The following is a 16,427-nucleotide window of genomic DNA, read 5'->3' as shown; positions in this document are numbered from 1 at the left end:
TTAGAATGGCTGCAGTAAAACATTCCTCTTGAAATTTTAAGTTGAAGTTCTTTGCCTCTCTGGCAGGTTTTGTTTAGCTCAGGCAGGGCTTGATGTGGAAGTCAAGGTCCGTACTGTGCAGGAAATGACACCAGGTCAGTGTAATGGCCCCTTCAAAGAGCTTCGAGGAAGAAGTTTCCACACCCAAATGTTTTTCCCAGCCATGTGTGTGTTGGAGGCTGCGCTACAAACCGCAATGATGAATGAACCCAACTGAGACCCTTCCCGATGGGAGAACACAGCTCTGCTCCGAGACCGAGGTCTGAGAAGGCACAGAGGAAATACAAATGCTGGCAATCGGGGAAAATTCACCTAAGTTCATTCAGTACCATCTGTAGGATTTTGAATGGCAAACGTTCGCCTATGTATGGATGATCTGTAGCCACTACTTTCTAGATTGGCAAAGCATTAACGCTACCTGCAGCACATACTTTTTTCATCTACATCATGTGTTGTCTTTGGGCAAGTCATGGCCAAGAAAATTATCTATAGCTTTGCATAAAGGTTTTAAAATACCTAATTCTGGAGGACAACAAGAAAAGGACTAGGCAATTTTTTTATTTGGACTTGAATGAATATAATGTAGTAGATAAAACAGCCTTTAGCCAACCATTACCTGGTAAAGTGGGAAGTGAGCACCCTATTGATAGTGCTGACTTTGCCATTTTTAGTTGGTATCAGTTAATATACAGCAAAATAACGGTCTTGGACAGCAACCAGAAGGCATCGTGGTTTAACACAGGGTAACAGAACATGGTCAAAAGCATGAGAATCAGCAAAGAGTTCAAATGAGTTCAAGAGGCCTCCACTTTGAGCAAGTCCACATACCAATATTCTGCAGTAGCTGTACAGACCGTCTATATGGAAAGACCATATCACCTCCATCTTCTGATACAACAGTTAGCAAGCAAGTCTCATTTTACAACATAAAGAATACCCAGGCCATTAGAAAGTTTCAAAAATAAATTCATCTTAGTGGATAACAAAGAAAATTGCTAATTCATTTACCTCACCTCAACAGATCAATTCAGAGAAGTTTGAAAAAGCGTCATTGTAACCCTGGCAGCGTTTACCATAACAAATAACCTTGTGGAAATGACAAACCAACAGTGTCTGACAACAAATGAAGAATAGGAAACGAGCTTTCATTTGTTTACTCCTGACATTCAGTGCTGGCACTTACGCAGGTAGGAAGTCATTCAAATTGGTTTAAAATACATGCTTGGGAAGAATTCATATAAATCTCCCAGAACAGAGAGGGATGAGAGACTGCAAATATCTCAGTAAACATAGTGTTCAAAGCAAATAGGCTGACTTCATTCCAGGTCCCTAAGTTTCTATTTCAGCTCTGGACAACTCTTTGTTTCCAGCTTCTACAATATAATTAATTACTGGACGTATCTGCCAGCAGAAGGGAACCACAAAAAGAAGCAGGAGAGCTAAAGTCTTTTTCTGATGATGATAGTAAACAGGAATGACCACATAATTTAGCCCAGTCACATTTCATTACCAATTCTAAACATTATTTTAGGGCAATAGATAAGCAATTAGATTGTATTTACAGGAATCTTTGCTACGGTCAGTGACAAAGTTTTCTTCTGTCCCTTCCAACCAGCAGGAAAAGCATTGAGCTGTGAGCTCAGCCTCGCAGTGTTTGATTTCCCAAGACAAGCGGTGGTCTGGATTGCGCTCTCAAGAACACAATTTGCCTTAGCTGAAGCCCATTTAAAGTGCCACGTTCCCGTCTACTGAATAAGTATACATGTAACACAATAATGATAAACTGCCACTAAAAATAAGGTCAGATATTGTTTTGATAAAAAGACACTTCATAAGAAAACATTTCCTTCAGAAACATAAAGCCAAATGCAGACAAGAAGTATTACATTACAAGCAGAACTGCCAGCTCTGTTGATACTTTCTTCTGTAATTCCTTTAAAAGCTGTAAATTCACACATATTTCTCATCAAAGGAATGGAAGAACTTAACCCATATTTTTTTTCTCACAAAGTCACTGCTTTTAGTGCAAAAGCTGAGAAAGAAGCTCACTTTATACACACTGTTTCAGCAAATGGAAGGAGTGTGGCTCTAAGACCATTCAGCTCAGGATAATACCTTATTTCTTGGCAGAACTAGGTACTTTATTTCCAGTTTACTGATGATATCTCTTCAGTGCTGGGGCAGCGAGTGCCAGGACACCCAGTGTCCCTTTGCAGATTCTGCCTCCGCTCTGTAATTAACACCATTAGATCAACAGCACTATTTGGGATGGGATGAACTACTCGACATGAGCAGACAATCAGATTCTAAATGACACTGTTCCAAAGTCATTATCATAAAAAATTGCCAAGACAGTTGCTTTACTTGAAGTGCTAAATTAGTTTTCTTGTACTGGCAGTATTCATCATAATGTAAGTTTGACGTTTCAGGACAACATTTTAATAGTAATGCCGTTCAGTGGAAAGAAATAGTGTTTCCAATTTTCTAGCAAAATGAAAAAACCCTAATTACATTCATTAATAGATTACAGTGACAGGCAAGGTAACCCTATGAGAAATACCTACATTCAAGAGTGTTGAATTTAAGTGAAAACTTTAATCCTAGTATTTTCTTGTGCTCCAGCTTGTAAACTTGAAATGTTGTCCAAAGGTGTTTTGCATAATGGTGTATTTATTCAAATAGAAATCAGTAACGATGTGCCAGTTCGGCATCAGGATTTTCAAATCTGTTCCTTTTACATAAAGTTTGGCACTTAACACTTGAGTAAATACTTCCATAACCAGTTAGGCATCTCATCAGCCATTTGTATACGCACAGTCATCTATGAGAAACGGAAGAAACCAGCAATGGTGGGATCAAAGATTAAAAAATAAGCTCGCAGCAAGTTTCAACTCCTACGCCTGCTTAACATTCTTCTGAATTAATAGTGATATCCATCTTAAATGCGTTGAAGTTGAAAGTACCATCCACAGAAGAAGCACATGAATGCGAGCTCCATTTTTGGCAATATCAACTCCTAAGGCAGAATTGCTGTAAAAGACAGAAATCCACAGCACTAGGAAGTCAATCCTGCATATTTGGTACAAGAAGATCTTGTTTTTCAAGACAAACAATTCTCTCTCTATATATAAATAAAGTCATTTTTGAGATAAGATGCATCATCCAACACTGCTATCTTCATCTCACTTCAATGAGATGCTTTTGCAATCAATAAAATTCTTCAAATACCTTCTAAAGATTTTTTTGGCGTGCACAGAAGACTCTGCTATATCCATAGTGATATTTAATAACTGCAAAAACATGTTGTCACTAAGATAATGGATGGAATTTGACTATGATGTTTATATTTACTGTCACCCTTGTTGCTAAAAATGGATTGATGCTAAAACTTCCTAGAAACAGGAAAATAAAGAGACTGGGAAATCCAAATGAGTCAAGTATCGTAAGGCTCAAAGGCAACTTTAACATCTAAGTAAATTCCGAAATTCTCTGATTACAAATCCTCGTACGGATTATTGCAAAACTAATAAGTACTGCATTATTTGCTGTGCATTTCTACACCAAACTAAGCAATATAGATTTTATATTATGTTCACTTTCCTCCCTAAAGAGAGCGAGCACATTCTGCCACTTTATCAGAAGTAAATCATACAAACTCACGCCATATAACACACAACATAACCTGGGAGCATTTTAATATTTCAACTGGCCAATGGATTCAAGCAAGTTCTTTTTTGCTAAATATTCCCCATCTATTCTTAAATACAATTCTTGAGCCAAATACACAATCAAAACAGCTTTTCAAGACATTATCTTCAAGGTATTCAACATACAATCATACATTCGTGCTTCATTTTTGAGAAAGGTGAGAAACCACGGGCCCAAGGACTAAGACAGTAGGTCATGAAGAGGAGAGGCAGAAGGGCCCATCATCTCACACTGATAGTGCCAGTAAAATCCAGATAAAATTAAGGGAAACTTTTTTGTTTCACTAATTTTTCCGGAACATACATTCTCTCTTTCTTCCCTTTCTTTAGAAACCTTTACCTATAAAGAAGACACAGGAGCAGTACAAATATTAGGACTATAGTAGAAAGAAGTTGAGGATTTGGAACTCCAGCTTTCTCAATAACTCCCAGAGAATGATGGGCAAAGGAAGCCACTGAACTGCGAAATACCAGTGAACATCCAGTGGCAAAAACAAATGCTCTGCCTAAGACCATCCCATCAACTGCAGATGTATTTCCCGCCATGTGGGACTCCAGCCAACGTTCCACGCTGGCCAAGCAACATCCTGCAGCTTCAGTCTTGCTTTTAAGAAAAAGAACATTACCACACTCATATCCATAACACCAAAAAGAACCCCAAAGCCAACAAACCTGACCCAGCAAATTCTCTCTCTCAAAAAACGACACATACATATACAACAAACATTGGAATAAAGAGCTGACAAGAAGTAGAAACACTATTAGTGTCATGGTGGGATACCTCCCAAAAGCCTAGAAATGTGAATTTTCTATACGCACACGTACATTTTCAATAGCCTTCCTGGAAGAAAGGTTTTAGGAATGTTAATTCATTTATGCAATTCTCCTGTGCAGGGAATGCTAACACGATGACGAATGACATCACACACCAAAACAAACAGATGAATCACTGCTTCAGGAAAAAAAGATTCTTATTATGTTCACCTATCCAGGAATACTAAATATCTTTAAAAACCAAGTATATTTTTCATTTATATATATATAGATAGGTACATACACACACATATATATGTAAAATGGTGAGAACACTGAAAAAACATTATGTATTACTCCACATTTGATATACTGTATTATTTTTGGACCTTGAGAATATACTTTTTAATGACTTTGCTCTAAAAGAAGGGACTTTCTAGCTCAGATTACTTGGACACTATTACTGTTTACTCTTCCATCTTTTTTGTAAAGTCATAAGAGATTTCCCTGAGAACTTCAAATAAATAAGATATCCAGCTGCACAAACACTATACATTCTGTTAGATTACTTTGGCTTCCTAAGGAATATTTGACTTTCTCTGAATGTAAATGATTAAAGAGAATCCATCATATGAAACTGATTGGTGAACAGTTTCAAGTCATATGGCACCTCTCCAAAGATGATGTAGAGAGAAATGAAAAGAACATGTTATGATAAACCATCTCAGGTATCCAAGGATTTCTGGGGAAATGTTAATGGAACTAAGCACCGCATCCCACAATTAAGAAAGAGTATTTAAATGAACTTTCCATAAAATAGGACCTACAGTGCATTCTTTTTAAACAAGTTGGTATTTCATCTATTCTAAATACAGCCAATAAAAGCTTGAGGTTTCCTGAACATCTGTCCATTCATAAAGAGCGGCTTCAAAAAAAATGTAAGGAAAGATTAACCATGTTCTAGAATACACAAGATGCATATTGCTCTGTGAATTATGCTCACAAAATGACATGGGCCAGCAATGTTCAATTATGTAATTTCATTATTTTTAGCATGTACGGTTTCAAATTTAGGCGTAGGATTTTAACTTCTGGAGGTCAAAGGAAAAAAAACAACTAAACTTTGTCCAAAACCTTCAGTTTTGCTGAACTTTAGATGTGTGGATCAGCAGCTCAATTTCCTAAAGAGCTGACTGGAAGGCTTAGTATCAGCAGGTTAGTATGTGCATAGAAAAGATGAGGAAGAACAAAGTACATGGAAATAAAAGATGCACTATAGTCTATTTGTCACCTCGAGTGACATGGATAAGAAGGCCTCAGTTTAGTGATATAGGATTTTGTATTTGATTTCTCCCAATTTAAGGAATAAACAGCAGATTCACATTAAATGAAAAAATAATAGCCAAAAGTGATTCAGTTCTTGGACTTGAAACTCAGTAAAAACTTGATTTAAGTGAAGAAAATTAAGGAAGTGAAAAGCACACTAATGAAGTACATTTACTTCGTATAGTCATTTGTTCATCCCCCACCCCTCCATCATTAAGGTGTTCTCACAGCTTCTAAAATTGGGCAGATGGCAGCACTTTGAAGGGGACCCCAGATTTGCCATCTCACATCTTAACCCACACGGGGTTTATTTTTCGCACTTCATATCACCATAATTCCAATAGCTGAAAATATCTGGTTCATTTGAAGTGCCTCGTATGATTTGTGTTTGGCTGTGCTTAATTTGCTTGCTGTACAGCATAGTAGCTATGTCTGTTCAAAAAGTTAAAAAACACTGATTATAAAGAGTTTTAGGGAGTATGTTTTTATAAAAGGTGATGAGAAACTCATTGCTAGCTAAGAACCCAAATTTTATCATTATGATCATAAATGAACTAAAGCACATTGACTCTGTTTTTGATTATAGTTATCTCATTTATAAAAATGTTATCTCTATTGCTCTCTCGTTACTAAAGAAAATGAATAATCCTGTGATTTATGTACTAGCTGGTAGCCAAGGTGGTCTGGATCCTACTGTGTTATTTACAACAAACTGTCTAAGTGACCTTGCTCAGGCACAGAAATGAGAAACTGTGGGGTCACAGGCAGCGCTGAGCCACCTCATCTGCAGCAACGGTAACCCCAGGGCTCTGGGTGCACCGAGGGGCTCCCGGGGGGCTCTGGGGTGCACTGAGGGGATCCCAGAGGGCTCTGGGGTGCACCGAGGGGCTTCCAGGGGGCTCTGGGGTGCACTGAGAAGCTCCCAGAGGGCTCTGGGGTGCACCTAGGGGCTCCCGGGGGGCTCTGGGGTGCACTGAGAAGCTCCCAGAGGGCTCCCAGAGGCACCCCAGTGCACTCTGGGGTGCACTGAGGGGCTCCCGGGGGGCTCTGGGGTGCACCAAGGGGCTCCCAAGGGGCTCTGGGGTGCACTGAAGGGCTCCCAAAGGGCTCTGGGGTGCACTGAGGGGATCCCAGAGGGCTCTGGGGTGCACCGAGGGGCTCCCAGGGGGCTCTGGGGTGCACTGAGGGGCTCCCGGGGGGCTCTGGGGTGCACCGAGGGGCTCCCAGGGGGCTCTGGGGTGCACCGAGGGGCTCCAGGATGGCTCTGCAACAAAGCAAAAGGCAATGGAGGACTTTGGGGTGCACTTGTATTTGGTCTTCAGCAATGCACAGTAATTTCAGCAATTTTCACTGTGAACTAGGCTGCAAAGTTTTCAAACATTAAACAGTTATCAGGCAAAAAGTACAGGATTATTTATACTAAAACCCTCTTTGTTTACTAGACCTCCTTACAATTATTGGTATAACAACATACTAACATAACGTGAATGCTGTTTAAGAGTGGGCGAAGGAAGACCAGCAGCAATGCTAAGAATTACACCTTAGTTCAGAGACATGTTAAGAGCACCCAGGTCACCATGCATCGTAAAACTGGCTTAGACCATTGCTGCCATTTTCCTAAATTAGCAGCCACATGTTTGCATGAGCACCAAATAAATGCAGGAAAAAAGGCAGAGGTAATCTGTTTCAATTTTAAAAAATATCTTCAAGACATTTAAGTTCACTTGCCTGTTTACACAGGAAATCACTAAATTTTAAAGTGGATTATTCACAGCAAAAGTGACTGGTGTTAGCTGAAGACAGAAAAAGAACATGAACATGCACATTTAGTTTTTGATTGATACAACGCACGTAAGTAATACACTCAGAAGAGTTCCTGTGCATTTTCCCTTATATTCTCTTCCCAAATCTACTATTCTTAACAAAGTTATATGATAAACGCTTTGCTGTTTTCTCAGCAATGCTTGTCAACAAATATTAGATCTATGTAAGCTACTCAAGAAAGTTTTTGTGTGTGTGGCCACAAAACCAGAAATGTCACAAACCTGTCCACAACCAGGGTTTTAACACTATATCTGTGTGACAAAGTAGCTTACACCCACTTTTGAGGGAGAATAACCTATTTCTAATCAGTCAAAAGACGGAAGGGAGGCCAAGAGGTTGTATATATAAATCCAGAATATTATCTAGTGCTGCTATTAGCTACTTTCTTCCCTGACAAGATAGAATAGAAACATGAAAACGATTTTTCATATAGCACTGTGACAATACAGACTCCCAAAAGAAGAACTTTGAATTTTCATCCTACTTCCACATGTCTTTGTAATACTAGACATTGAAAAAAAAGAACACCTGTACAACAATATGCAACGTAAATGCAAACACACACACGTTAAAAAAAACCAACCTCAGAATTTCAAGCATTTTGAAAGTACTGAATTTCACTACCTAAGCATCTAGAAAAATATACATTAAAAAATAATAATAACAAAAAAAATCTTTCTTCACAGTCTCTTCCAACTCAGAGTTCTAAGTTTAAGCATCTTTGTCCATGGAAAATCAACACCTTAGTTGTTTTCAGTTATTGCAGGAGATAATTTTTGCAGCAAACAAACCAAATGATGATGTTTCCATACGAGAAAGATCTCAAGAACACCACCACATGCAAGAGGCAAATTCCTAACAGCGAATGTAGTAATGGCATAGAAAAACCCAAGATAAAGCAACAAAACCCAGGCTAAGTATCCTGTTCAGCTGCTTCTGTCAGACTGCAGCATCGTGCTCGTCACCCAAGCCCCTCAACACTCACAACAGAAATGTCCTTCCTTGTGGTGTCTCAGGTGCGTTCCGAGCAGAGCGGTGCGGTGCAACGCCTCGGGGACCCCGCGGCACTGCAGCTGCCGCTCAGCTCTGCGAGTGACGGTGAGGAAGAGACGGGGTCAGGAAACACCAGGCATTTGAAATCTCCTTTGAAGGACTGCACGAGAAGGCTGGAAGCGATCCCAGCGAAGGGCAGTCTGGGGCTTTCAGACAACAACGACATTTTGGATGAATCATACCAGAGTGCAAAACTAAAAACTATTTACTTTTGAAACCTTTCGTTAAGCATTCAGCGTTTTATTGGTAATGAAGCTTACACCCACAAATCAAATATCCTCCCATTATTCAATTAGAAGGTCTGTTTCTAGATGGTGTAACAATCTGAACCAAGAACTGAAAATAACCGACAGCAAGACTGACTTTTTGCAATTTTCAGAAAGAGATATGTTTGTCTATGCTGTGAACTACCTGCACCACCAATCCTTTTCAGATTTCAGGTGGGAGACAGTAAGTCAGCAGACAGGGCTGGATGGGAGGTTGCACAGATTATCATTTGTGGGCAATTCAGCCCCGGATGCAGACATTCCACAAGGTGTATATATAGCTTTCTAATCCAAGAACGCTTTTTCAGGATGAGAAAAAAAATATCAGGAAATATGCTTTTTAATTTCAAATTCTAATTTAATTACATGTAATATAAAACATTAGGGACCAAATGTTTCTCTGCCTTGCAGCCCACACACTTGGCAAGGCATTCTGAAATCCTGCAAGGAACTAGGGGGAGAGGGAGAAATTCCTTACCGCCTCCACAAACTATAGGACATAACAGAGCTGCTCCACAAAGAGCCCCGGAGGGGCGTTGGACACAGCGAATCCCACGGCCACTGCCCCCTCCCCGCACAGCACGCCGCACACCGGGACCCTGCACTGTTCTGCTTGGCACATGGATAGGTTTCCATAAAGACTTTCTATTCCTGCAATGTGGGTTATGGGGGACAGATTTAATTCACCCTCGTATTTTATGCTACATTTATTTTAGCAGGAAGTTAAAATATGTATCAGTTAAATGTAAGTTTGATAATAAAATAGCTTATATTACAAGTTATTACTAGATAGGACGCAGAAATTCTAAGTGTATAGAAGAATTTTTGCACCATCCATCAAAATGATCAACAACTACTTTGGCGGCATTTCTTCACCATCCTATTAGAAGGAATGCTTTCTTTCACTCAATTCAGTCAATTTTACACAACAATATTCTGCAAGGAAGCCTGTGGTGTCAGAGTTCAACAAAATAACTGTTCCTCCATGTTACTAGAAGTACAATCCACTTCTTTAACATTTACACTTTAGGCATTAATCTGTAAAACAGGAGAAATGCATGTGGTTTATACACCCTACAATTGCTAATATCCAGTCGCTAGTTGGCCGCCTTTCACTCTCCCTCTTTCACGTCCTGCCCAAAACTCAATCTGAGAAAAGAAATTGCCATTTTGACCCAATCCGAACTGTGACGCTCTTTCAAAAAGAACTGCCTGTTGCTTTTCAAGAAACCCCGGTGCATTTTCAGGAGGAAATACAGGCCAAACTCTACCCTGAAACATGCACATACCCACCCTGCCCACGGCTGCTCTTGGAGCTGAACATGCACAGCCGAGGGCAGAATTCGGCCTGAGCTGTGACCTCAGTGATGGAGCCAACATCAACTCCACGCTGCCCACACAGAGCTCTGGGCAGCAAAAGATGTTTACTGAGGGAGGGAACACTATCCCAGCTCTGAGGGTTATTCCAGTTTCTTTAGCAAAGAACAGAGGAGAATGAGAAGAGATGATGACACTGCAGGGTCTCTTTTGGGCTTCTATCAAAAGCAAACAGATGTGATCATTAGGTAGAAGCAAGTCCCTCCTATAGATGCAGGTTCGTTTCTCGCCAGAATAGCATTTCCGAGCTGATGTTAGATGTGAGTGCAAATCATTGCATGAAATTTAGATTTAGACACTTCCAACATAAGGCAGAGGTAAAACCAGCGAAGCGGTTGTAGGCACAGGGGTTTCCTCCTGCCCACACGAGCATTGCAATACATGCCAACCGCCTAAAATGGTCCCAGAATAACATCAGCATGACAGAATTCATTGTTTTATGTAAAACCAAGACATGCAGAAGACTTTCGGGGCCATCAGAAATATTCCTTATAACTCTCAATAGCAAATACTTTAAATACAAAATACAATTATGAAAAGCTACTGTCTTTGGGGCAGGTGGGAGAAATCAAAGAGTAGTTCAACCATCAGTCTCTTACACAGGGAAAAATTAAGGGCAGAATGGTCTTAGTGCAGCTAACGGGCTGTCAAGGGTGACAGGTTGAGCTCTTCTAGCTGTAATTTATATCTCAACAACAGAACCAATGTTTTATTCCCAGCCATTAAAAGGGGGTAACACATCTGCTAAAACTCTAGCACAATGGTGCTTTGCACTGCTACAGGAAATGTAATCCAATAGTCTCAGAACTTCTACAAACCCCAGCCACTTCTTAATGTAAAAGGCTTTGAAAATTCAGTTCACTGAAACATCTGTTAAGCTCTCGCTGCTCTAACATATGATATTCTTTCTGCTCTGTTACTTGCCAACAAAAATATTTGGTACTATGTAAGACTATCACAAGTGTGTGATAACGGCACTGTTTCTAATTTTATATGCCATTGCACACTCACAAAATCACCTGGGGGTGACACTAGATAATATGCTCAGTGTAAGCTGGAAACTTACAATAAATGTATTTATTTTTAATCTCATGTGTAAATAGTAATGAATCTGATTGGCTCTGAACAACTAGCATTGATTTAAAACAAAAGAAACCACTCGGTTACACTGTTCCTGAGCCAACTTCCATGAGGAGAGAGAAAAGGAGCGGGGGAAAGAGAGAGAAGTAAAAAAGAGAGCAAAAGAGCATGAAAGAGACGTAAAAAGAAGAAAAAAAGTAGAAGAAAAACCAAAGGAAACAAACCATAACGCCTTAGATCAAACCAGCTATGCACACGTGTGCCCCACGCACGCACGCACTTCTGGAGCTGCTCTTCCAATCTGTTATTTACAGTGGCCACTTGTTTCAATTTACATTTAATTATACTATAAGCTTCTCCAGTTTGCTCAGTAACCATATAGTGGTAAGTAAAAGAGAGGCCCTTTGAACATTTGTAGAGCTACAGTTCCTACAATAATAAAATGGTAATTCATTTGCAACTATTGATTTCTACAAAAAAACTACTTGTTCTCCATTCCTGTCTAGGAAGCCCTTGTAGATTTTAGAACTTGGCAAGATGTAGTTGGGAAACAAAGGAATAGTCTTTCAGTTTCCAGTGCTTTACTTAACAAAAGAACTTTCTGTGTACCTACAGCCATCAGTGACTTAAATATCGTGTTATATTTCAAAACCTGGCCAGATAACCCTCTGTGATTCTACAGAAGAGTTCACTATAACCAGCACAAATATACCATCATTCTTATGTTGTAGTTGCTCACAAAACAGGTTCAAAAACTGTGAATTTGCAAGTTTTCTTGCTGTAAGGTGTGACCATTTACACAAGCAACTAAAATTATGCCTCTAAAACCCTGACGCTTGAAAGACAGACGAACCCCCCCCTAAGTCTGTCTGTTCTTTTAGGAAAACCAGATTCTAAGCGATCTGCAAACTTTTTCTTTAAGCAGAAACTTAAACCAGCCTGACGTCATAAAGTGTCCAGATTACTGAAATTAAGTCACTGTAGTTGCAGCAAATAACAGAAAGCGGGTAAATCAGAGTGTGGTATTAGGTGGCGCTATTCACCATTCAGGAACTAGACAACTACATTAAAAACATATATTTCAGATATGCAATGTGTTGGAAACAAAACAAAATAACTACTAAAGTGTCACGATTTCTAGTAAGTAAACTTTAAATAGATGGTTTTATAAGTACCACAGAAAATTATGACAACTGAGTCAAAGGCATGAAGACCGATTTCACAGTAGCAACTTGCACCCAGGACAGAACATAAGAATTGTATTGTTCTGGAAAACAATAGTAAGGAAACAAATGTATTTTCTAATTTTCTCCTGGATCTAGCTTCAAAGTTTCCGAAAACGGTGAAACTATGACCGTTACTCTGAGCTACACACCACTCTCAGAACACCTAGTAAGTCTGCCTTTGCGAAATACAAATTAAAGATGTAATTGCTTTTTATTAATGGCTTTCACTGGAATATGAAAGGCCCCAGTTAGAATGAGGTACGTGCAGCTGCAGACTCTGTGTGTGTATAGAGATATATAGATAGATAGATAGATAGATAGATAGATAGATAGATAGATAGATAGATAAATATATATGGGTATGTGTGCACGTATCTGTACAGACTCCAGGAGCCTCTATGGTTCAAAACACAGCAGAGCGCTTGAAACTGGCTCCAGGAGGATTAGGCTCCCCATGCACCACAATGCTAAAGCAGCTAAACCTACAGCCTCGGGGATCAAAACTGGTGTAGGAACATCAGCCCGGCCCCGTGCCAGGGCTGATAAACCTCAGCTCGCTCCGCACGACCCCGACACGGCCTCTCCATTCCAGCTCTGGACCCCGCTCAGCTGCCACGGCTTTAAATGCTGCTGCATCATGCTGCGCTGTGCAATGCAGACGTTCACAACCTTAGGCTTTAAGCTCTAAGACACACGCTCAGGATTCTGACCAAAACACTCATCTAAACTCGGGTGAGCTGCCACAGAAATCCTGAGAGGAAGGCCACAAAAAAGATCCTCAACAAAGTCTATTCCAGGCTGGTGACAGCACAATTTGCTCCCTACAAATCTAAAAACACTGTTACACTGATGTTGTTGAGAGTTTCAGCTCAGTTTGCCTGCATGCCCAGGAAGGGGCATTGTTCTAGTATTACTGGCAATTGAAACATTGTTAAGATTCAGGGGAACATAACAATTCATATCAGAATAAGAGTTCTAAAAGCGATGCTTACGCTCTAGCCCATACCCTCCATCGTAACATTCAAATAACCTCAGTGCAATATATACAAACACAGAAGGGCTTACTGAAGTGATTGGCGTGGACTGGAGTGCACTATTATTCACTGCTGATATTTTTTGTACTATGTTTTCTATTCTCTTTTATGTGCCACATGTAAATAAAAAGATACTATAAAATAAAAATCTACCAATTGTTTTAGAGAATTCAAAATGAACTTCAGTGTTTTATTTTGTTCCTTACAGCACGAGATTATCTGAGCAAGAAACACAAAAGGTTCCTTTTTGAAAATATGTCAGAGCAAATAAAACTAACAATTCACCAAAGTTCCACAGACTGGATCCTTTTCACGGGACATTGGCAACATCCACTTACCCATTCTCTGGAGAACATGAAGAATTTGTTTTATAAACTAGCCCTAATACAGCGGAGACAAGGTTTGAAAGGTCAAAAAACATGCTGTTGAAAGATATTATTACTTGTCCCAAGGTGCCAGAATGCTCACTTACCGATCCCATGGCCATAAATAGGTTTTGCATGCGTCGGGACTGCACAGTGCAGGCGGCGGTTAGAGGTGTGAAGCCTCTCCTGCCTGGCCCGCTGACAGCACAGCACACCGCAGCGTTTCCATCTCTGCTCCACGAGTCTCGCTGTTCATGAAGCTCTTCATTTTTGGACATGTAAGCATTTTAAACACTACAAGATGTGTTTTCCACTTACATTAACTCAGTATAAATTAAAATTAATTTAATTATCTCAATGACCATGAAACGCACAAGCACTTTTTTATTTTGCAGCCATATATACAAGTTCCACCACTGATTTGCTCAGCTACTACAGGTTATGCAGTCGATTAAGCTGCTAAAGGATGGATCTCCCTACCTCAACAACTCCTCCTCTGAGCTTTTTCAAATAAAACCAATTAATTTGGTGTGTATCGCCAGCTCGAGGAGTTACGTTACACCACAACGGCTCTTGTCAGTTGTGAAGGCTTCTGTACAAGGGGCCTGGTTTGGGTTTGAACACATTGCCATGGCAAGATGAGTTCTGCAAGGGTGTGAGCCTTTTCAGTTCCACGAGCCGTGGCTGCAAAAATTCAAGGGAGATTTCCTCTCCCTGCTCCCCTTTTGGGAATACCCTTCTTGTTGGGCAATAAGGCATGAGAAACAATGAGTAAGGTTAAAGGAAGCCAGTTCTCAATGATGTAAAACTCATCGTCCACCTTAAAAGAAGGACTTTGGACACCTTATTAATAACCCGGGATAGAGGTCAAAGCAATAAGTGTAACCTCTCCAAGTACTGGAGATGCTGCAAATTGTTATATAATGAAGTCTCATATAGTTGTCTATGAAAGAACTGCATCTCCTTTCTTGATGTCATGGTGCCGGTCCAAAGTGCAACGGAGACAAAGGGAAAACACCCGTTGCCTTCAGAGCTTTATCAGAAACAAGAAAATTCTTGGGGTTTGGAGTTGTTGTTTGGTTTGTTGTGCTTTGCTTGGTTTTTTAAAAATGAATGAAGGTGCTTTTACCACTGAAAGCACTTTCCCTCAGCCATTAATAATGTCTGTAGTATCTTTTCTAACTAGGGCATCTGTTTACATAAAAAATGCAGTCAAGCGTATTCCGCTTCAAAACCAAAGCAATTTTGTTTGTTGTTTTACATACACTGAGCATAGAAATAACTCTAAAATACCCCACACCTGAGATGTACAACTACCTTAATCACATTTAAAATCATATATTCAAACAATGAAGTCATGCACTTCATCTAATAAGGTACCTTTACTGAAGACTGACAAAGTTCATCTCAAATGGTTGGAGAATCCTCTTTTGGAGCACTCACTATCTTGGCATTATGTTTGTCATTAAAATCATGGTCACAGTTAAAAAAGGCAATGGGTCAAGGCAGATACATACATCTGGATTTGTATAACTTATAATGAAGATGTGTAAAATACCGTAAGTTATTCACTTACCATGGATTTGGTGAAAGGTCGAGCCAAGGTAAACAGCAGGGTGTACACCCACCAGTTACGATGAATGGAGGAGTAAATCATATTTCCAGGATGGACCGAATTAGACGTCACCCCATGGGGACTAAGGCGCCGGTTCAGCTCGTTGGAGAACAGTATATTGCAGAGCTTGGAACGGTTGTAGGCCAACATAGCCCAATAGTCCTTCTTAGATGGAGAAAGCAGGTTGAAATCAAGTTTTCCAGAGGAGTCTTTAATTTCTGTAAATCTAAAAACCAGTAAATATGCCTTAGATACCTCAGAGTTAATTTCACTCTCATTAAGAACAACATAAAATGTAGACAACAGAGCAGAACTTGGCCAGAACCAACATAAAACAACGGCTTATTTAGCAGTTGAAAGCATGTACTGGAAATTGCCTGAGACCCGAGGAACAGCCCCATATAATATGGCAGTAAAATTAAAGAGCAATTAGCAAAAGCAAATAATAAATTAAAACAAGTCAAAAATGGCTTTCATGATTTAAAGGCATTGTATATAATTTAGGAATCACTTTATTTTAAATAAAAAAGAATATTTTGTCATAGATCCATGAAAGCACAATTAACTTGTGTGAATAATGTGGGATAAAAAAGCTGCAGGAGAAGCAGAAAAAAACAGCGTCCTTTCACCTTCTTCCCTTCCCTGGTTATTTCACCCGGTGTTCACATACTGCACACTTTCATTTAAGTGCTCAAGTAACTATGGATGAGTCTCACTGCCTCTTAGACTCTTTTTTAGATTAAAAATTGATGAATATAAAGG

The 16,427-nt window shown here is 39.8% G+C and overlaps 1 protein-coding gene across 4 annotated transcripts in view; it reads right to left on the bottom strand.

The window, feature by feature from the left end:
* Positions 1–16,427, bottom strand: part of WWOX (WW domain containing oxidoreductase) — a 471,250-nt gene that overhangs the window by 348,045 nt on the left and 106,778 nt on the right. For all 4 annotated transcript variants that reach the window (XM_065028519.1, XM_065028520.1, XM_065028521.1 and 1 more), the window contains exon 8: positions 15,627–15,891. In XM_065028519.1, coding sequence (XP_064884591.1) covers positions 15,627–15,891 — 265 coding nt within the window. The remainder of the gene's footprint in view (positions 1–15,626; positions 15,892–16,427) is intronic.

Source organism: Columba livia, chromosome 13 (assembly GCF_036013475.1).
Source record: "Columba livia isolate bColLiv1 breed racing homer chromosome 13, bColLiv1.pat.W.v2, whole genome shotgun sequence".
Taxonomy (NCBI): domain Eukaryota; kingdom Metazoa; phylum Chordata; class Aves; order Columbiformes; family Columbidae; genus Columba; species Columba livia.
The sequence above is the reverse complement of the archived record's forward strand: the minus strand, read 5'-3'. Positions and strand labels throughout refer to the sequence as shown.